A 20,949-nucleotide genomic window follows, 5' to 3' on the forward strand; every position below is an offset into this window, starting at 1 on the left:
CTTAACCTGAAACTGTTCTTAACCTGAAGCACCACTTTAGCTAATGGAGCCTCCTGCTGCCGCTGCGCCGCTGGAGCATGATTTCTGTTCTCATCCTGAAGCAAAGTTCTTAACCTGAGATAATATTTCTGGGTTAGCAGAGTCTGTAACCTGAAGCGTATGTAACCTGAGGTACCACTGTATAGCTATTTTATACATATATTTCTGTTCTTTCTTTTTTACCTGTTCTAAGCTAGTAGGCTGGGATCAGCTAGGAGGGCCATGTCTGTGTATCAGCTGTAGATTTTGAAGTTATATTGTTTGTTTTCCTTTATGGAAACTGAACATTTCAGCTTGTCCACTTCCACACACTCTTTGAGTTCATTGGGGTGCTGCCATTCGTCAGTTAGTATTATGGGTGTGCCTTCTTTATGGATTTGTGCACACAATGCATTTAAGGTCGGTGTGCCTTTTTCTCTTTAAGGCACACTGTTAATTCCACATTTCTTTTTCACTCCTTTTGTAGCTTCTACTTTATTATGTCCCCTGAAGTCTTGACGACTCACCTGACCACAGCTTCAGTTTTGTGATGTGCTTATTAAATTGTGAGATGTTTGGTCAGTTCTGGAGTTTCCAGATTCCTTATTCAAACAAATATTCATTGTGAGAAATCTGTAAATAAATAATAAGTTTGAAAATTGTGTGTTAAAAAAAGAAATCTTTAAAATGTCTGCATGTAGGAAATAAGTATGCCTAAGGGAAAATATATTCTCCCTCAAATGCTAGTTTTCTCTTAGGTTTTGGAGACGGTTTGACACTGGGCAAGTTCATATTTTTAATTTATACTTCATAAAATTTATATGCTGCTTGATTTTTTAATTGTTTTAAAAACCCCGAGGTATGACTGTAAAAATGATTTAAAACAGGACACACATTCAAATCAAGGACAGATAACAGATTTTATGGTTTGTTGAAACAGCAGACACCAAAAGACAACAGTGAAGGCACCTGTCTGATATGCAATTATATGCTGCTGCTGTTAGTGTTCTAATACTATTGGGTTTTTATACTGAGCTCTTTGGATGAAGGGTGGTATATAATAATAATAATAATAATAATAATAATAATAATAATAATAATTTTTATTCATACCCCGCCCTCCCCAGCCAAAGCCGGGCTCAGGGCAGCTAACAAGCAATAATAAAAACAAGTTGAATGAATACAACTTAAAAACAAAATTAAAATACAACATTAAAATATTGAAACATTAAAATATTAAAATGTAGCCTCATTGCAGGAGGAGAAAGGAAAAGAAAAAAGAAAGAGGGGGAGGGAATCAAATTGGATCCAAGCCAAAGGCCAGGCGGAACAATTCTGTCTTATAGGCTCTGCGGAAAGAATGCAGATCCTGCAGGGCCCTGGTCTCATGAGACAGAGCGTTCCACCAGGCCGGAGCCAGAGTTGAAAAGGCCCTGTCTCTGGTTGAAGCTAATCTAACTTCCTTAGGGCCCGGGGCTTCTAGGGTGTTGCTATTTATGGACCTTGAGGCTCTCCGTGGGGCATACCGGGAGAGGCGGTCCCATAGGCACAAGGGTCCTAGGTTGTGAAGGGCTTTAAAGGTCAAAACCAGTATGTAAATTTAATAAATAATATTTTTAATGTATTCTATTAATTTCCCAGTGTACTTACCGTATTTTTCGCCCTATAGGATGCACTTTCCCCCCTCCAAAAATGAAGGGGAAATGTGTGGTGCGTCCCATGGGGCGAATGCAGGCTTTCGCTGAAGCCTGGAGAGCGAGAGGCATCGGTGCGCACCGACCCCTCTCGCTCTCCAGGCTTCAGGAAGCTATCCGCAAACCTTGCGCGCCCGGGGGGAGTTCCCGCGGGCGTGCAAGACTTGCGGGCGGCGGCCTGCAGTGCGGAGCACGGGGCGCCCTCCAGAGGACGCCCCGTGCTTCGCGCAGGTGTCCGCAAGCCTTGCGCGCCCGGCGGGAGTTGCTGCGGCTCGCAAGGCTTGCGGATAGCAGCCTGTTCTGGGGGCTGCGGTGGGGGAAATAATTTTTTTTTATTCATTTCTCCCCCAAAAATGAGGTGCGTCCTATGGGCCAGTGCGCCCTATAGGGCGAAAAATACGGTACTTCTTTATATCCCTTCCTTCATCTGAAAGGAGGCCAGAGTGGTATAAGAAGGAAGTATCAGCAGCCGTGGTTTTTTTTGCAAGATTTACTGAAATGCATTAAAAAAAACACACCTTATGGGAGAGTCTAAAACACACATACACATCCTGGGGGTGGGGGGCAAGAAATCAGCCCAATGAAAACTGAACCTGCTCAGGGGCAGAATGATGCTGACTGGCAGTTGGGAAGGGAGAACAGAAAACCGGGGGAAAGGGGATACTCAGTATCAGGCAAGGTAAGCCTCTTTATACCCCAGTTTGGGGGGGGGGGGAGAAGCTGGGTTCACAGCTCAGTGAGAGCATTTGAACAGGTTCAATTCTCAGTGGCATTTCCAGGATGTTTCTTGTCAAACTCTGGAGACCTGCTGCCGGCCTGTGTCGACACCACTGAACTAGATGCACCCAAGCTTTCTGACTTGGCACCAATCAGCTCCAAATGTTTTTCCTGGGGAGGGACCGAAGCTCAATGGCTGAGAGCCTTCCTTCCCTTCAATCCCTGGCTTAGCTGCTGCCGGCCAGAGTCGGGCAGCACTACATTGGGTGGTGGATCATCCTTCCCCAAAGGAGACCCCGAGCAGCTGCGCTGGAGGAGGAGGAGGAGGAGAAGCTTTGCAGGGAGCCATTTGCGGAACTATTCGGAAGAGGCTGGATCCGAGGTGGATCCCCCGGAGAATGCATATACCAGGGATCCTCTCCGGGCTGCTCTTGCAGGCGCCTTATCCGCCGCCGGCGGAGCGAGCTCTTTCCCCCCCTCCCCTCTCAAGGGGTTAAAGGCACAGAGCTCTCCTTGCCTAGAGAGGTCCAGGGATCTGGTGGCCGGTGCGGGGAGGGTGTCGTCGGTGGGAAGGGTAAGTCCCCTTCCTGTCCTGCAGCCTTTCTTTTCCCGGGGAGAAACTGCCTTTTGTACGCCAGCTCCGCATCGAGAGGAGGCGGGCGGCGCGTCGGTTCCCGGGAGAAAGTTGCGCTTGCGAGAGAGGCTTTGCGGGGGAGGAGGTGAGTGGGAGGCGGGAGGGGGAGGGTCCGGGGAAAGTGGGGGGGGGAGGGAAAGTGGGGGGAGGGGGAAAGGGTCAGTATTGAATGGGGGGGGGGCTTGTGGAGGTTTCGGAGAAGAACCCCCCACGCCGTCCTCTTTTGGAGGCTTTCCGGCGCAGTCCTTGCAATGCAAACGCGCTTTCCCCGGGAGCAGATCCTGCGGAACTCCCCGCAGCTTTACTTCCGAGGAGGCAGGTGCCCAGTCACCTAGAGTGGGGGGAAGTGGAGAGACGAAAGGATTTTTGCTTCTCTCTCTCTCTCTCTCTCTCTCTCTCCAACCCCCCCAATAATAAAAATGGGCTGCAACGGATTTATTTATCCATTGCTGGGTCCCATTTATAATAATTCTGTCGTCCTGCTTTTTCGTGGAGCTCAAGGAGACTTCTTCGCCGGCTTCCCGTTTTGCCCTCACAACAACAACAACAACCCTGCGAGGGAGGCCAGGCTAAAGAGGCGGCGTCTTGCCCCAAGGTCGTTCAGTGGGGATCTGAAGCCTAAGGCAGTTCCGGGTCCTGAGTCTGAGACTCTGAAGCCAGAAACAATAGGGACAGTGGTTTAATGCAGAATAGGAGCAGAAAAATAAAGGATCGCCCCAGTAAACGGTTTCACAATGTAAATCCAAGCACAAAAGAAGATAGATCTGGCACTGCTGGTAGATGTTGGGGTAATCTGCAGTGGAGTGGCAAATATTTCCGATTCCCAACAATAGCGACAGCAAAACTGATCTCCCAGTCCTAAAGTATAAAACTGAGATGAATAAACTTTGGGATAAGCTGGAGTTTGTTTTTGTGGAGAGCTCTGTTGGGTCATTTCTGGTACTCGGTGCAAATTATTGGGCTTAAAAGCCTTTGATTCCAATGGCTAACAAAAAAGTTCTGTTCAGAGTTGACGTGACGGAAATTCATAGATTTAAGTTAGGCATGTCTGCTAATTTCAGTGGGTCTAATCTGAGTAAGACAAGCACTGGATCTTTGGTACCGGGATCCAGGTGGGGGATCTCAAAGTTGATCCCACAAGCCCACACTTGCTGGGCGCTTCTGGTCAGAAGTGAGTCCTGTTATGACCAGTGGTTTTAATGCAGCATAATTAGTGGATGTAAGATTTGCAGCTAGCTTGCCAAGAATATTGAAATAGGTCAAAACAAGATAAAGCAAATAAACATTCAGTATAACCAAGGGCGACTGGTGATCCCTGGACCTAGTGTGGCTGTGTATGGACCATAGAAGCCATGTAGGCAGGACATCCCTTGCACAGAAATAGTGGATATTTAAGCACAGCAATTGCACAAATAATTCTATTTTTTTAAATTTAATTTGGAGCAGTTACAGTTAGGATCCCATGGCATTCAAATTCTAATGCAATAAAATACAGTGTAAGAACTGCAAGAAGCAAGTAAAACAACAACTAAAAATCAATATACGTATTTCATGCAGTGGAATATTTCAACCACAAATCTACAGACCACCTAAATGGTCTGTGGACCATTGTTTCAGAACACCTGATTTAGAGGTAACTTAATTTGCTATCCCATACATATTTGCCTGGGAGCAAGTCCCATTGAACTTACTGGGGCTTACCTTCTGAGTAGGATTGTGCTGTCAGAGACATATAACTTGAAACAGAAAATGCAGGTATCGAAAGTAAACCACCAAAATGAATTTTACCCCCTCTCCTGCAATTGGGAATGTAGACACAAATTCTCTGTGTGTTACATGCCCAGAGAGGTAGAACTTAATCTGCAATTTTAGACATTTATCTGTTTGACTTAATTCTGAGTATGCATGTATAGGATTTCCCTCCACAGGCATGTGTTTACAACATTTTGGAGACTGCACTTCAGTGTTAAAGCTACAGTAACTGCAACAAGCACATTTATCGTGACATAATTTCATGCTGGCAGGAGTGGGTTTATGCCACAATAACTGTACACACCTACCCATTAAATTCAGTGGGGCTTACTCCCAGGTAAGTGAGGTTAGGATTTCAGCCTGATTAGCATGTATAAGATTGCAGCTTAGGTAGGTTAACAAAAATATTATCATTATTAATTAATGATAATATTTTTGTTAACCCACCTAGTTTTGTTAACCTACCTGCATGGCCTAAAGCAGGTGTGATGTTGCTGAACTACAACTCCCAACAGCCCCAGCTAGTATGGCCAGGGATGTTGGGAGTTGCGGTTCAGCAACATCTTGAGCCAGAGGCTCCTTGGCTTAGAGAGTGGTTCTGAAGTGAGAAAAATACCACACCACCCTTATGTTATTTTAAATTTATGAAGAGAGACAATAGTGGGTAGAGAAGCTTCTGCACCCTGTTGCATTTTTTTTAAAAAAATGTTGTGTCTTTAATAATAATAATAATAATAATAGTAATTGCACCTGTTCTGTTGCACAAGCCAAAATCCTTGTACACATGAGACGTTTGCTTGGTGCTCTGTTGGAGGCAGCCCAATAATAACCGTATCAATCCTGAATTTGTGCTTCTGCTCAGGTGGCACAGCCAGGAAGAAGCGATGGCAGACTGTAACTTGCTGGGACTGGGACCAAGAGGAAAGCAGGCTGAAAGAGATCCCCGTGACTCCCAAGGGCCCCCTGCCAAGGAGATTTCGACTGGGGCAGCTTCCCCACAGAACCTGTCTGACGGGCTGCAACAGCATCAGGAGACTCAGGAACAGCAAAAGGGCTCAAAGTCAGCACCGTCTCCTTACTCTGTGTGGAGGCCGTCGCGGTTATTCGAACCCGTGTCCACGGAGGAGAGGAAGGAATTTAAGGCCACCTACCGAGCAAGGAAAGACGGCGGCCAGCTGCCCAGAGGAGGGTCCGCCATTGCGATGCAGACCTTGCCCATTCTTGGTCGGGGAGCGCGAGAAGAGGCCTACGAAGGCTCAGAAGTTTCCAGGGCGTTGAAAGGACCGATTCCAGATGAGGACGATGCTGACTGCTTGGAGATCCACCGGCAGCACTTCCGCCATTTCTGCTACCAGGAGATTGAGGGGCCCCGGAGGGTCCTGAGCCAGCTCCGCGAGCTCTGCCGCCAGTGGCTCATGCCGGAGAGGCACACCAAAGAGCAGATCGTGGACCTGGTGATCCTGGAGCAGTTCCTGACCATCCTGCCCTTGGAGATGCAGATCTGGGTCTGCAAAGGCGGCCCGGCCACCTGCACCCAGGCGCTGGCCTTGGCCGAAAGCTTCCTCTTGAAGCTGCAAGAGGCTGAGAGTCATGAACAAAAGGTAGGAGAGAGGGGGGCTTTGTTTGAAGGTGTAGTTGTGGCAGGGCTAGAGTAATGGAGAACCCAGTGTTAGGAACAGATGCCAGGAGTGGGTCAGCAATAAATCACACGGGGAAAGGAAAGTTTATTAGGAGAAACAAGCTGGCTCAGGAGTGCCAGGCCTAATGAGCACAACAACTCTTCTTGGTAGTTCTTGTTCCTGTGAAGCAGTTGTGGAGACTTAAGGGTCCCTGCCTGGCGTGCTCTGGTCCATGGGGTCATGAAGAGTCGGAAACGACTAAACAACAACAAGGGTCCATGCCTTCCAACAACAACAACAACAACAACAACAACAATTTATTATTTATACCCCGCCCATCTGGCTGGGTTTCTCCAGCCACTCTGGGCGGCTCCCAACAGAATATTAAAAACACGATAAAGCATCAAACGTTAAAAACTTCCCTAAACAGGGCTGCCTTCAGATGTCTTCTAAAAGTCAGATAATTGTTTATTTCCTTAACTTTTGATGGGAGGTTGTTCCACTACTGAGAAGGCCCTCTGTCTGGTTCCCACAGCTGCCTAAGACTAAGTCTCCTCCTCCACCTGGCCCTTCCCAAGCAATCTGAGACTATGCCAATGTGCCTGTCTCTGCTCCTTCCTTTTTTCATGCCTCTTCTGGTTCTGGGAGACCAGGGGGAAGGGGAGATTGATGCAGCAGGAGGGGGGGAACCCCATGGCTCCTTCACCAGCCTGTCTCATCTTTACCTCTTCCCCCCTTCCCTTCTCTCCTGGACTTCTCTCTGCCACAGCTTACTAAACCCTGTTACCTCTTCAGCTTCTGACACCCCCTCTTCCCAGTCTTTTCCCTCTTCTCCCTCTGACCGCTCATCATTGTCCCACCACTAATCCCTGGACTCTGAGCCTTCTTCCCCTGGGGGCTACCTTGCTAGTTCCTCCCACCATTCCTCTGTGTCCAGCCAATCTGTGACACCCAGAGGTGGAGAATCTGTGGTCCATGGGCCTAATTAGCCCCACCAGTCTTCTTCGTGTTTCAGCAAAGCTGAACCCACCTGACATCAGGTAAAATCATGGCTATGCCCGAAAGAGGGGGTTTGCACATCTGCGGCCTTCAAATCCCTCTGTAAGGTGCTTTGAAACCCCGGCTATCAGCTGAGTGTTGGGACTTCAGAGCCCAGCCCAGCACAGGACTCTCTGTAAGCATCTACTGAGTGTCGGGGATTGAAGAGATCCCTGCATAACCGAAGCCTGGAGAATCAGCTGGGACCAGTGGCATTAGGGATTTTTCTTTTGGGATCAGAAATTACAGCGGATCCTTTGAATGTTGACTGGTGGTCTTTAGTGGGGGGCAGAGCAGGAGAGGACAGGCTTGGCCCACTGACCAGACTCAGTTCCCCACCCTCCTGGGATAATAACCCGATTGATTAATGTCACGGCGCTGAAATAAGAGGCTCCCCATGGACTGTGGTCAGCCTTGCTGAAGGGAAGAAAAGTTGCTCAGACTGGGAAGAGATGTAACGGTTAGATCCGGGTTGAGAGGCACCTGCCTGGCCACTGTCCCAGACAGGATAGGGTGACCCGGCAACAATCTTCTTATGTTCTTAGACTGGCAGCGTGCCCCAAGGTCAGGCTATGACGAGGCTTTCGTATCTCTCCCTCTCGCTTGCAGGCGGAGGTGCTGAGAGGAAGGGAGCCAAATTGGGCCACTGAGATACAAGAGGGATTTCTAAGAGAACAGAGCCCCAAAATGTGCAAACTTCAAAACAGACATGCACTAAAGGAACAAGAGACACCTACCCCAGCAAATTATTTGTCAAAATTACAAATACCTAAATACAGACAGTCATTTAACCTCGCTTGATTCAACGTGCTGCCATTTGCCTTACTGCAGGGCAGATTTGAGGGTAAACCATACGCGAAACGAGTCTGCTCCTGCGGCTTGATGGAGGTAGAAACTGTCTCTCATGCCTTGTTACACTGCGTCTCTATGGGGTTATACGCTCGGTATTTATTACCCCTGCTATGCAAAAATCTCCAAATGAATCCGAACTTCAATGTCTAAAATCCCTGGTAGAGGACAAGGATCCTGAGATCATGTTAAGGGTAGCCAAATTCTGTGCAATTGCCATAAAACTTAGGGAACAAGCTGTGCTATCATAATGATTAAGATTTTAAATGAAAATTTTAGGCTTTATGTTAGTGACTAAGTTTTAATTTATATATTTTTTAACTCTTGCTATATCTGTATTGTCCCTGTTATACCTAATTGCAAATTCAAATGTATCCCTATTGTGTTTTATGACTTACTTGATATTGTATGTGGGCTGGAACTGGTCTGTGACCGAAATAATAAAATTCATTCACCCACTCCTCCCAGTGCCGGTGAAAACTAAGCATGTTCAGGAATCTGAGACTGTTTGATAGCTCAGACCTAGGGTAGCTGAGTCCGCAGAGCACAAGACTCTTAATCACTGGGTTGTGGGTTCGAGCCCCATGTTGAGTTAAATACCGTACTTTTCGCTCTATAGGACGCACCGGAGGACGCACCTAGTTTTTAGAGGGGGAAATCAAGCCTGTCCGCTTCTCCCAGAGCTGCTTGGGGCTGCGGGGGAAGCCCGGTTCCCCCCCCCCCAAGCCCCAAAAAGCAAAGAAGCCAAGACAGCGAGCAGGATCCATCCCGCTGGTTGTCTTGGCTTCTGCAACCTCTCCTGCCGGGAGCTAAACCTCTCCAGCGTGGCTAAAGAAGCGTGGCTAAAGAAGCCAAGGTAGCGAGCGTGATCCATCCCTCTTTAGCCTTGCGCAGCCTCTCCAGCTGGAGTGGAAACGCTCCTTCCCCAGTGCTTACTGGAGTCGTTGGGAATTGAACCCGCGACCTGCTGCACACAAAGCACATGCTCTACCTGCTAAGCTGTAGCCTTCCATCCGGCTCTTGACTAACAGGGATGCTTGTATTCCAGGTGTCCGGACTAGTGGAAGAGGCGTTTATTAATTCACCAACATCAGACCAGGATCCGTTGGAGACCGTGGAGATGCAGCTCTCTACAGAGAACGAAGAGGAGGACGAGGACGATGATGATGAAGAGGAGGAGGAGGAGGAAGAGGAGGAGGCAGTTCTGCTGGGTAAGGTTGTGGTTCAGAGTTCTGCGTTCAAGTATTAATGCAAAACTAGGCTCCAAAGGGAGATCTATTTCACATGTCACATGGTTTTGCATCAAAATCTGCCACCCCATGATGGGGTGATGAGCACTAGCAAAGATGGCTGCTGACAGCAGTTTGGTGCAGCTGAGTTGCTGCAGCAGGTTGGGACAGAGAGACGGAGGAGAGTCGGGATGGTAGCAAGTTTGGCACGGTGCAAACACGCGGGTGGATCTGGGGCTCCTATTGGTACATTCAACCTCCTCTGGCTCCCAGTACATTTCTGAGCACAGTTCAAAGTGTTGGTGCTGACCTTTAAAGCCCTAAATGGCCTCGGCCCAGTATACCTGAAGGAGCGTCTCCACCCCCATCGTTCAGCCCAGACACTGAGGTCCAGCTCCGAGGGCCTTCTGGTGGTTCCCTCCCTGCGAGAAGTGAGGCTACAGGGAACCAGGCAGAGGGCCTTCTTGGTAGTGGCACCCGCCCTGTGGAATTCCCTCCCATCAGAAGGAAATAAACAATAAACTATGTGACTTTTAGAAGACATGTGAAGGCAGCCCTGTTTAGGGAAGTTTTTAATGTTTGATGTTTTATCGCATTATTATTATTATTATTATTATTTTGGGAGCTGGGGTATAAATAATAAATTATTATTATTATTATTATTATTATTATTATTATTATCCCAGCATGCTGCAGCAACTCAACTGGACGGAGATGAGGTGAAGCCCAGAGTTGGTTTATTTATTTATGAAATCATTTACAGGCTGCCTTTTGGGATGCAGTCTGCTCCAGGAAGCTTACATATCACAGAAACACACAACACAGCCACCCAATTCAGAGTGCAACCTTTGGCATGTTAACTCAGAAATAAGTTCTGCCATGTTCAATGGGTCACCCTCCCACAGTCCTATGTATTTGTACTGTACTCATCCTTCAAATGTGGGTCTTTGCATCTGCACACAAGCGGTCGTTATCAGAAAGAGTAGCTTGCAGTGGCTAAGACAATTCAGTGTGGACATAAGCAACTTTGAGAGCTTGTTGGCTGACAGGCAGGCTGGAAGTTAAGGAAACGAACAAACCACAGGCTGTTGTTCATAACCGTTGTCATGATTATCTGCTTCTTTCAGAACACGAAGAGCATGGGCAGGAGAACCTGGAGAAGGAGGAATCGCTTCTGGAGAAACCCAGGCTTACCGAGTGGGGGCTGGCGCTGGACCGAGGTGGTAAAGGGGCCTACCTCCAAGGTCCTGACATGGAAGAAATTCTCGGGAACGGCCGGGAAAACGTCCCTGGGAAGGCTTCGAAGCAAGCCGAGAGCGACAAAGGCTTGCGGGAGAGGAGCCTCCAAGAGGAAGTTTTGCGGCAGAAGAGGACGAAGGCAGGCTCCGAAAACGGCCTGCACCTCAGCTTCCTGAAGAACCAGAAGACACAAACGGTGGACAAGCCGCGCCGATGCCCGTCCTGCGGGGAGCGCTCTCACAAGAGGTCGTGCTTGGCCATGCGCGAGAGAGCCCCCGGCGGGGAGCAAGCCCGCAAGTGCTCGCAGCGTGGCAGGGAGCAGCCCCACAAGTGCCTCTCCACGCTGCGGCGCGACGAAGGCCTCCGCGAGAGTCAGGAGGGGATCTGCCGGTGGAAGACCAAGAAGCGAGGGGGCGCAGGCGGTGACTGGCGGCAGCAGTTCCACCACCTGAGCGCCGACAGCTGGCGGGCGCAGAAGGGAGAGAAGGCAGCGAAAGGCTCTGCGTGCAGTGTCGAGAGGGTCCCCTGGCGTGCAGCCTTCCCGAACCGCGAGCGGGCCGAGCAAGTGGGGAAGCCGCACCAATGCTTTGAGTGCGGCAAGAGCTTCAGCCAGAAGGGGAACCTCAACATCCACAAGAAGACGCACACGGGCGAGAAGCCGTACCCCTGCTCCGAGTGCGGGAAGTGCTTTGTGACGAACTCTCGGCTGCTTACGCACAAACGGGTGCACACGGGCGAGAAGCCGTACAACTGCTCGTATTGCGGCAACAACTTCAGCCAGCTGGCGCACCTTGTGCAACACCAGCGCAGGCACACGGGCGAGAAGCCCTACAGCTGCCCCTACTGCGGGAAAAGCTTCAGCGTCAAGGCCAACCTCATCACCCACCAGCGCACCCACACGGGGGAGAAGCCCTACGAGTGCTCCGAGTGCCCCAAAAGCTTCGTTTCCAGCTCCGACCTTAAGAAACATAAACGGGTACACATGGGCCAGCTCTATACGTGAGGATTGCGCAGAGGTTCATCGCAAACCCCGCCCCAAATAATAAACTGTAGATAACGGACACCTTCCTAGGTCTCGGAGGAAGCCCTGGTCCACTGTGAGAGAGAAATAAAGGCTCGTTTTTAGAATACCTGTATTATTTATATTACGCTGCTGTCCTTTCGTCCCTTCACAAAACAGCATTGTGAAGTAGGTTAGACTGAGTTGAGAATGAGTAGCTCAAGGTCGCACAGGGAGTTCTGTGGCAGAGGAGGAATTGTGATCCCCAATGCCTCCAGTCCTAGTCTTGACACTATACCAAAGCACTTGGCCAGAGCAGAGTCTCCCAGCCGCTTCTCTGTATGATTCCGGGGTCTGGGATTGGCTGCTTTGAGGAAATGAAGGCGGTGTTTATAAGACTGTTCTCAGCAGATCCTCTTGAGGAAACTATTGGAAGCACGTTGGGCCTCTAATAAACAGATTCCTGTCTTCCCTTCGAGGTCTCTTGTCTGTGTTTCCTGCGCTGGAGCCCTTCACTTCCTCTTGACTCCCTCCAACCGTTGTCAGCTGTGAGCAGCTTGTTCCAATGTGGGTCAGGTGCGATCGTTCAGAGCAAGACATTTGGCACCAGATTGGCCTAAGGAGTTGCCGGAAGGAGGCGTACAAGGCCTTAGGGGCTCCACTCTGGATTTGTGTAGAGTTTACTCCTTAGCCTTTTCTTTTCCCAAAAATATCCTGCAAGGCGATGGGTATGGATTGCTCCTCAGGGTTTACTCCAAAAGCCCTTCTTATTCATGGGTATACTGGTAAATCAGTGGAGGTTTAGGATCAGAGTTTTCCTTCTCCTCAATGGGCTCCTTCCCTAGGTTGACGAGCCCTGCCTGCCCCTCACTTCCCTGTACAGCACATGCAGAAATCGGTTTCTTGACCATTGGACCCCCCCCCCCACTCTTGGTCTGAGAGCCTGTCTTCACATGCAGGGGAAGCCCCTTAATCACAGAGGGTTTGAGGCCCATTGGCTCCCCTCACCTGGTTTAGCTGGGCAGTTGAAGCTGTTCCCCAGGATGTGGCCACTGTCACATGTTGACCACTTCTAGGAGCCACAAGAGAGAGCTGAGTGCAGGGTGGGGACCAAAGGTGGACAAACTACCTCAGGAGGAGCATGATGTGTCTTCCACCAGAGGTATTACCCTTCCCCTAACACCCCAGAGTGAATTATAGAGCCCAGGATTTTGAGGAGGAAGCCATGTGGTTTAAATGCACGGAGTGCATGCAGTCCAAGTTAGATTATCAGATAATGAGAAATAAAACAGTTTTGTTTCTTCCTTGCCTGAACTGGGGATGGTGAGGGGTGTGCAAGTGTGTGTAGAAAGCAGCCTACCGTACAAAGGGGGGAAATTACATTCATTGCTGCATTTGGTTTTCGCCTCCACTCGTCACTGGAATATGGCCCTCGGAGGGTTGCGCAGAACAGAATGCGGCCCTCGGGGCTGGGGGAAAGTTCCTAGTTCTGGCCTCTACTAAACAGTCCTAAAAAGAGAGGTTTCCAAACTTCGTTTTATGGTTACCTGTGGTGACAAGACAATACCTCAAAGCAATGAATGGCAAACTGCAATACAGTATAAGTCTCATTTGCATCTCTTGAGTGAATCACTGCTACGGGCTTGTCTATTTTCAGTCACAAGATTAAGCTTTTTGAGCAGCCTCTGGCTGTGAAAAGTTTGGGAAACACAGATTTATTGTAAGCTATAAGGATCAGGAACATTTTACCCAAGAAAACCTGATAAAAACTACCAGAGATCCTGCATTGAGCTTATTATTTTTAAGATTTTTTGGGAAAGAGCCAGATTCAGCTGCCCCTGAACAATAGCAGAAGGCAGTGCAATAAGAGTTCCCACAAGCTCATTGAAGTCCCCTCCGCAAAACAGTTGGAGGGGCAAGAGAACCCCCAGAACAGTGGAGTGGGGAGAAGAGGGGGGATCATTCAGTGTGGCAAAGCAGAAATCCATAGAATTATAGAATTGGAAGGGACCCCAAGGATCATCCAGTCCAACCCCTTGCAATGCTGGAATCGCAACTAAAGCATTCTCACAGGTCCAACCTCTGCTTAAAAACCTCCAAGGAAGGAGAGTCCACCACCTCCAGACAGAGACCATTCCACTGTAAACATCTCTTACTGGTCACCCTGGGTTGCTGAACAAGCTTGGACCTTGTGCTCTAATTCTGCAAGGCTCTTCTTTATGTTTTTGCATATTTTCCCGGCAGGTTAGCCATCTCTCTCCAACTTGAATAAAATATTGGTGGGGGGAGGTAAGCCTGCCCCACATAATCACATGATGCAACACACACGAAACGTTTGAATGGCAAAGCCTATCAACTTGGGGGGGGGGCAGCCATGTCAAATATTTTATTGGTGAAGGGACTTCGGTCCCTAGGAATTGGCTCCTCTCCCTCCCTTCCTCCCTCCTTCCCTCTAAGAGGGACTCATGGGGTTAAACGCACAGAGCCGTGGCGCTTAGAGCGTCCACAGAAGCTGAGGAAGGGGGAGGTGTGGCAAGAGAAGCCACCTTCCTGCCCCCTCCCCTTTCTCTGAGAAACGTGGAGGAGTTTGGGAGGCTGCAGCAGAGGGGCTCAGGGTGCCTTGCAAGGGCTGCTGGGAGCAGGTGAGTCGAAGCCGAATGGATGCCTGGGTGCAGGAGCAGCAGGGGGGAGGGGATTGATCCATAGCTACGGGGGGGGGAGAGCCCAAAATCCATGGCTGCAGAGAGAGAGGGGGGGCACTTTCCAGATCAAAAGGGTGCAAATGTTGCTGTGCATATAAATGAGGCCCCTTTATTGCTTCTTCCCTCACCCTAAACCAGGGGTCAGCAACCTTTTTCAGCAGGGGGCCGGTCCACTGTCCCTCATACCGTGTGGGGGGCCGGACTGTATTTTTTTGGGGGGGAAATGGACGAATTCCTATGCCCCACAAATAACCCAGAGATGCGTTTTAAATAAAAGCACACATTCTACTCATGTAAAAACGCGCTGATTCCCGGACCGTCCGTGGGCCGGACTGAGAAACCGATTGGGCTGCATCTGGCCCCTGGGCCTTAGGTTGCCTAGCCCTGCTCTAAACAGCCCAATCAAGGGCATGGGCAAACCTGTTTCTAGGTTAATGTCAAGGTGCTGGTTCTTTCCTTCAAAGCCCCACATGCCCTAGATCTCTGGAGGGGAACCCGGTTCCCTCCAGATTTTCCATTGCCTGGTACCCAAAGGAGCTGGAGCCCACCCTCATCTGGAGTATGCGCCAGGTCCACCAAGGCTGGTGTCACCATTGAATAATTGTAGAGTTGTAAGGGACCCTCAAGGGTCATGCAATCCAACCCCCTACCAAGACCCCATAGCATATTTCTTCTGAGGGAAGCTGCCTCCGCTTCCAGCAAATAGATTGCCCTTGGTGAAATCAGGCACAGAACACTCTGTGGAGCTGCCCAGAACCTGTGGGATTCATTGCCACATTACAGTCTGTTGGAGCAAGAACAGCAGGACGTCATGTGGCCAAATTTACCCCAGGCATTTGTTGATTTCATAGAATCATAGAGTTGGAAGAGACCGCAAGGGCTATCGAGTCCAACCCCCTGCCAAGCAGGAAACACCATCAGAGCACTCCTGACATATGGTTGTCAAGCCTCTGCTTAAAGACCTCCAAAGAAGGAGACTCCACCACACTCCTTGGCAGCAAATTCCACTGTCCAACAGCTCTTACTGTCAGGAAGTTCTTCCTAATGTTTAGGTGGAATCTTTTTTCTTGTAGTTTGGATCCATTGCTCCGTGTCCGCTTCTCTGGAGCAGCAGAAAACAACCTTTCTCCCTCCTCTATGTGACATCCTTTTATATATTTGTTTAAGGTGCAGTGAGCTGCTTTGCTGTGCTTGACAACGTGAGAGTTGCCCTGCTGGATCTAACCAAACATAAAAGGCCCATCTACTCCTGCATCCTGTTCTTCATGTGGTCACCTGGGAAGCTTGCTAGGGTTGCCTCCTCCCTGCCTCTGATACTGAGTAACAGTGGCATAGCGTGTCAGCACCCGGGGCAAGGCAAGTAATTTTCGCCCCCTAACCCTAGGATTTGCGCCCCCTAGCCCTACCCCTAACCCTAACCCCCAGATGTTGCGCCCGGTGCGGCCGGCCCCCCCTGCACCCCCCACGCTACGCCACTGCTGAGTAATGCTTACAATGTTTGGGGCTGTTTAGTTTAGAAAAAAGGCAAGTAATGGGCGTGAGGGATGGTAGAGGTTTATAAGATTGTTCATGGTGTAGAGAAAGCAAACAGGCATGTTTTTCTCCCTCATAATAGTAGAATTTGGGGGCTTCTAATATAGCTGGATGTTGAAAGATTCAGGACAGGCAAACCCTGCTTAGTGCTATTGAATTCCACTCTCGGCATTTCACAATAGCTCTAATTGTTATATTGTCCTTTTAACTATCTACTCATTATTTATTGCTGCACAGTGCAAATATTTGTTGACTGTAAGAACCTGTCCTAATATTACATTTTCCATGCAACTTGTATACCTTTATGATAGATTTAAATCACAATTGCATTGCATATAAATATCAGTGTTTGTAGAGAATAAAACAATAATTTTAAAATTGCACCTAATATTTTATAAATATACATTTCCCCACAAAACAAAGATAATGTTGCTTTCCTTCCAACAAGCTCTGTCGATTTTACCGTATGTGCTATTTCTCATGTTTTGGTTATCTCATTTCCAACTGTCAGGGTATCTCCCCCCCCCCCCCATCGTGGCAGATTGTTGTAAACAAGCCTCAATTTATTTTTTGTGTGGAAGCACAGCTAGGAATAAAGATGGAGGAAGAGGAACCTTCTGTAGCCGAATCAGAAGACAGCTCAGTGGCAGAAGACGGAGACAGCCAGGTAGTCCAGGTTGGGACTGAGTTTCTGACTGGGGGAGGCCCTCCACGAGTTAAGCAGGAGCCCGAGGAAGGGCTGCAGCAACGCTGGGAGAGTCAATGGCAGGATTTCCTAAAGACGGTAGAGTCACCCCCACAAGAGAGGAGCAGCTCCCAGCAGCCTGATTCATGGCCAGAGGATGACACAGTGGAATGTCAGGTCTCCTTGAAGAGAGTTGCTGACATGCAGGGGCCAGGAGGAGAGGGTACAGCTCGAACCCATCTTGATGTGTGTGGAGAGGCCCATGGAAACCTGGTCTCTTGTGTGAAAGTGAAGGAAGAGATACTGGAGGAGGAAGCTGACGTGGAGGACCAACGCCAGCACTTCCATCAGTTTTGTTACCAGGATGCTGATGGGCTGCAAGAGGTATTCAGATGACTTCAGAAACTTAGGGAAGGGGGATATCTCAGTAGACAAGCATCTGCCTTGCATTCAGAAGGTCCCAGGTTCAATCTCTGGCATCTCCAGGTAGGGCTAGGAAAGAAACTCACCTGAAACCCTGGAGACCCAGTCAGTGTAGACATTACTAAGCTAGATGGACCAATGATCTGGCTCAGTACAAGGCAGCTTCCTCTGGGCTATCTGTGAATGTGGAGAAGGGTGGATGCCAAGGGGAAGATCTCAAGAGCTGCTGATTCTAGAGCAGGTGCCAATGGGTGATGCCAGGGCAGCCAGGTGCTTGGGTCTGGTGGCTGTCAGCTAGATGGGGGTGGGTGGTGGGGTGGTGGAGAGAAGCAGTGTGGCCTGCTGTGCTTTCAAGAGCCAAGAGCGATTTGCTCTGTGGAAATCGGCAGCTGCAACTTCCTTGGTTTCATGTCATGGAAATGAACCTTCTGCTAATTGCGTGAAGGCACAGGGGCTGTTTGAACCTTGACAGTGCCCCAAACTGGCAAATACCTGGCTCAGATAGGCAGGTTGTCTATCTGGAGAGCTGTGATGCATCCCTGGCCATCCTGTTGCCCTAGGAAAGATAGACCTGCAAACAACTTGGAGATACCTACATGGAGACATTTCCTGCCTTTGCAATTTTAGACAGGGGTTGGGGGAATTGAGGCTCTTTATCTTTACTTCTGTTGAGCTGGCTAGCTTGGCAAGGGGGAGCTAAATGTAGAGGGAGTGGAAAGCAGACCAAAGCATTAATCCTTGCAAGCATTTTGTTGTGCCTTAACCATGTCTCCATTTTCTGTTTCAGATGCCAGGGGCCCTTGATGTTGTGACTGTAAAATCCCCGAAATCGGAGGAAGATCCATTGGACATCGTAAAGTTGCAACTCCCCCTGGAGGTCAAGCAGGAGTATGACTGGGAGGCAAGCTCAGCAGGTAAGGATTTGAAGAAGGGGTGGCTCAACCGGCCTAAATACCTCCCTGGGATCTTCTTGAAGCCTCTGTAGATAGTGCAAGATGTTATATGCCAGCAGCGGTTTGCAAACAATAATGACAATGATCTCAATTCTCCAACAATAAGAATAGTCTTCTCTGGCGATCACTCATAGCTGAGAAAGATTGTCTTCCATGAACACGGTCTTAACAGTGAGTCCATAAGTGACTGCGGAGGCCAATTCTGGATCCACACGTCCTTTCTGGGTGGGAGTTGATCACGGTGAGGGTTTGCCAAGTGTTCCTTCCTCCTAACACATTTCGCAGCAGTAATCGTAATATAATTGATAATCTCAGTTCTTCAGGTACTGATTATTTAGGTAGCCAAAATGGCACCATCCACACACAAGGGGGGAAGTGTCTGTGAACTTGGGCCTGAGCCTGAAGATTTGAAGACGTATTGGGGGAGGGAATCTAAATGTGAAGATAGCTCAGTTTGTTAGACCATGGTGCTGATAATGCCAAGGTTGCAAGTTCAATCCCCATTTGGGAGATTGGCATATTCCTGTATTGCAGGGGTTGGACTAGATGATCCTTAGGCTCCCTTCCAACTCTACAATTTGATGATATAATATGTGTGGGGTGTGTGGAATTCCCAAACTGCCTAATGAGGACTGAGCCATGGTCATGAAAAGTTTATTGATTGTGTGGAGTGAGAGGGGGGTGGATCGGGGTGACTAGAATCCTGAAAGGGAGTACTCTGTGTTGATACATTATGTTGCAGGATTTATGAGTTCTTACAATACTTACAAAATAAATAAGTGGATCTCTGTTTGTTTCAGAATATGATGGTCAGGTACTGAAGAACGAGGAAGAGACCTTTGAGCCGGAAAAGCCTGGGGACATGGATGCCTGTGGCACACCGTTGGAAAGAGCTGAAGGAATGTTTTTCTGGGGGCCTGGGATGGAAGAAAAGTCTGGAAGTCAACAGGGGGTAGACTGGCACTTGGGGAAGAATGTAAAGCAAGGCTTCCTGTATGGGGAAGGGGGCCAAAACTTTTATGAAACGACCTTCCCATTTAGGAAAAAGCTGAGTTCCAACAGTGGACAGCAATGTCACCTGGACATTGATCTGCCTGAGGGTCAGCAAATGCGAGCAAAAGATAAACTGCATAAATACACACTTTGTGGAAAAATCTCTAACAGCAGCAAAGCATCCCTGCTTCCCCACGAGAGGACTCCTGCCGGAGGGAAAGCGAACATCTGCTCCGAGTGCGGGAAAAGCTTCAGCTGGAGAACAAACCTTGTTAAACACAAGAGAATCCACACGGGGGAGAAACCGTACAAATGCCCGAGTTGTGGCAAAAGCTTCAATGCAAAATCCACCCTGATCAAACACGAGCGTTCGCACACGGGGGAGAAGCCGTACGAGTGCACAGAGTGCGGAAAAGCCTTCGGCGAAAAGGGGATACTTGTTAAGCACCTGAGAATCCACACGGGAGAAAAGCCCCACAAATGTTCAGACTGCGGCAAGAGCTTTATCGAGAGGGGCGCCCTCATTAAACACGAGAGGACCCACACGGGAGAGAAGCCCTACGAATGTCCCGACTGCGGGAAAACCTTCCGGATCAGCTGCCACCTTAAACTCCACAAGAGGACGCACACCGGTGAGAAGCCGCACAAGTGCTCCGATTGCGGCAAAGGCTTCAGTGAGAGAGCCTCTCTGGTGAAACACGAGAGGACCCACACGGGAGAGAAGCCGTACGAGTGCTCCGAGTGCGGGAAAAGCTTCCGGATCAGCTTCCAGCTCGTGATTCACAAAAGGACCCACACGGGCGAGAAACCACACAAGTGCTCCGACTGCGGCAACAGCTTCAGGGAGATCGCCTCCCTTATCAAACACAAGAGAACGCACACAGGAGAGAAGCCTTATGAGTGCACCGAGTGCGGGAAGAGCTTCAGGACCAGCTTCCAGCTGAAGACCCATAGAAGGACACACACAGGAGAGAAGCCGTATCATTGCCTGGACTGCGGGCAAAGCTTCAGCCAGAGATCGCGCCTCGTCATACACAAGAGGACCCACACCGGGGAGAGACCATACGGCTGCTCCGAGTGCGGGAAGAGCTTCGTCTCCAGCTCTCACCTTCGGAAACACACCATCGTGCACACGGGAGAGAAGCCCCACCGATGCTCATACTGTGAAAAAAGCTTCAGTAAGAAATCCAACCTTGTTGTGCATGAGAGGATCCACACGGGAGAAAAGCCGTACGAGTGCTTGGTGTGCGAGAAAAGGTTTTGTAGCTCCTCTGTTTTTCATAGGCACATGAAAATCCACCCAGGAGAGGCATCCTAGGGATATTCACGTCCTAGGGAAGAGTTTGGCATATGATCCAGAGAACTGAGGGGAACATAATGTAATGTCACTGGAATGGGGTGATAATGCGAAGGGAAACTTGTTTCAGGAACTGTCTAAATAGCCACCCATGGGTTTGTTGTTGTTGTTGGTCTCTGTCTGTCTCGGCCACCTGCCTGTCTTGGAACAGTGGCCATAGCTCAGTGGTAGATGTCTTGCAAGCAGAGGAACCAAGGTTCATTCTCTGATATTTCCAGGTAGTTCTGGAAATCTGTCTGAATCCCTGGAAAGCTGCTGCCAGTCAGTGTGGACATTACTAAGTTAGATGGGCCAATGGTGAGTGATTAGTGCAATAATACAGCTTCCTATGTACATGATGCATTCTCTTTTCCCCGCTGTTATGGAATAAATGTATGTTTTGAGGGTGGCATGTGAACAGCCAACATCGCCTTACACAGAGTCTCAGTGTTTGCAGTTGCTCATTGTGGGCCAGTGTGGTGTAGTGGTTAAGAGCGATGGACTCGTAATCTGGTGAACCGGGTTCGATTCCCTG

General features: G+C 49.2%; 3 protein-coding genes across 6 annotated transcripts in view; 2 read left to right on the forward strand and 1 right to left on the reverse strand.

The window, feature by feature from the left end:
* Positions 1-20,949, reverse strand: part of LOC307208739 (uncharacterized protein) — a 59,249-nt gene that overhangs the window by 35,907 nt on the left and 2,393 nt on the right. For all 3 annotated transcript variants that reach the window (XR_013835225.1, XM_079963662.1, XM_079963663.1), the window contains exon 2: positions 546-651. The gene's annotated coding sequence lies outside the window, so the exon portion shown is untranslated. The remainder of the gene's footprint in view (positions 1-545; positions 652-20,949) is intronic.
* Positions 2,980-12,259, forward strand: LOC307208395 (uncharacterized protein). The gene is made up of 4 exons (XM_079963026.1): positions 2,980-3,148; positions 5,678-6,416; positions 9,370-9,532; positions 10,678-12,259. The coding sequence occupies exons 2-4, from the start codon at positions 5,700-5,702 to the stop codon at positions 11,790-11,792; spliced, it is 1,995 nt and encodes a 664-aa protein (XP_079819152.1). The 5' UTR covers positions 2,980-3,148; positions 5,678-5,699; the 3' UTR covers positions 11,793-12,259.
* LOC307207496 (uncharacterized protein) lies at positions 13,974-20,855 on the forward strand. 2 transcript variants are annotated; one of them, XM_079961449.1, is made up of 4 exons: positions 13,974-14,431; positions 16,611-17,093; positions 17,920-18,046; positions 18,886-20,855. In XM_079961449.1, exons 2-4 carry the CDS (start codon positions 16,623-16,625, stop codon positions 20,394-20,396), a joined length of 2,109 nt encoding a protein of 702 aa, XP_079817575.1. In that variant the 5' UTR covers positions 13,974-14,431; positions 16,611-16,622; the 3' UTR covers positions 20,397-20,855. The 2 variants fall into 2 exon arrangements, with proteins under 2 accessions (XP_079817575.1, XP_079817574.1); XM_079961448.1 differs by lacking the exon at positions 13,974-14,431 and having other exon boundaries at positions 15,970-17,093.

The sequence above is a fragment of the Podarcis cretensis genome (genome assembly GCF_951804945.1).
Source record: "Podarcis cretensis genome assembly, chromosome: 2".
In the NCBI taxonomy this organism is placed as follows: Eukaryota; Metazoa; Chordata; class Lepidosauria; order Squamata; family Lacertidae; genus Podarcis; species Podarcis cretensis.

Coding starts and splice junctions, on each gene's coding strand:
- LOC307208395 (XM_079963026.1), top strand. CDS start 5,700: ATGGCAGACTGTAACTTGCTGGGACTGGGACCAAGAGGAAAGCAGGCT. Junction 6,417..9,369: donor CTGAGAGTCATGAACAAAAG/GTAGGAGAGAGG, acceptor CTTGTATTCCAG/GTGTCCGGACTAGTGGAAGA. Junction 9,533..10,677: donor GGAGGAGGCAGTTCTGCTGG/GTAAGGTTGTGG, acceptor TGCTTCTTTCAG/AACACGAAGAGCATGGGCAG.
- LOC307207496 (XM_079961448.1), top strand. CDS start 16,491: ATGTGCTATTTCTCATGTTTTGGTTATCTCATTTCCAACTGTCAGGGT. Junction 17,094..17,919: donor ATGCTGATGGGCTGCAAGAG/GTATTCAGATGA, acceptor TTTCTGTTTCAG/ATGCCAGGGGCCCTTGATGT. Junction 18,047..18,885: donor CTGGGAGGCAAGCTCAGCAG/GTAAGGATTTGA, acceptor TGTTTGTTTCAG/AATATGATGGTCAGGTACTG.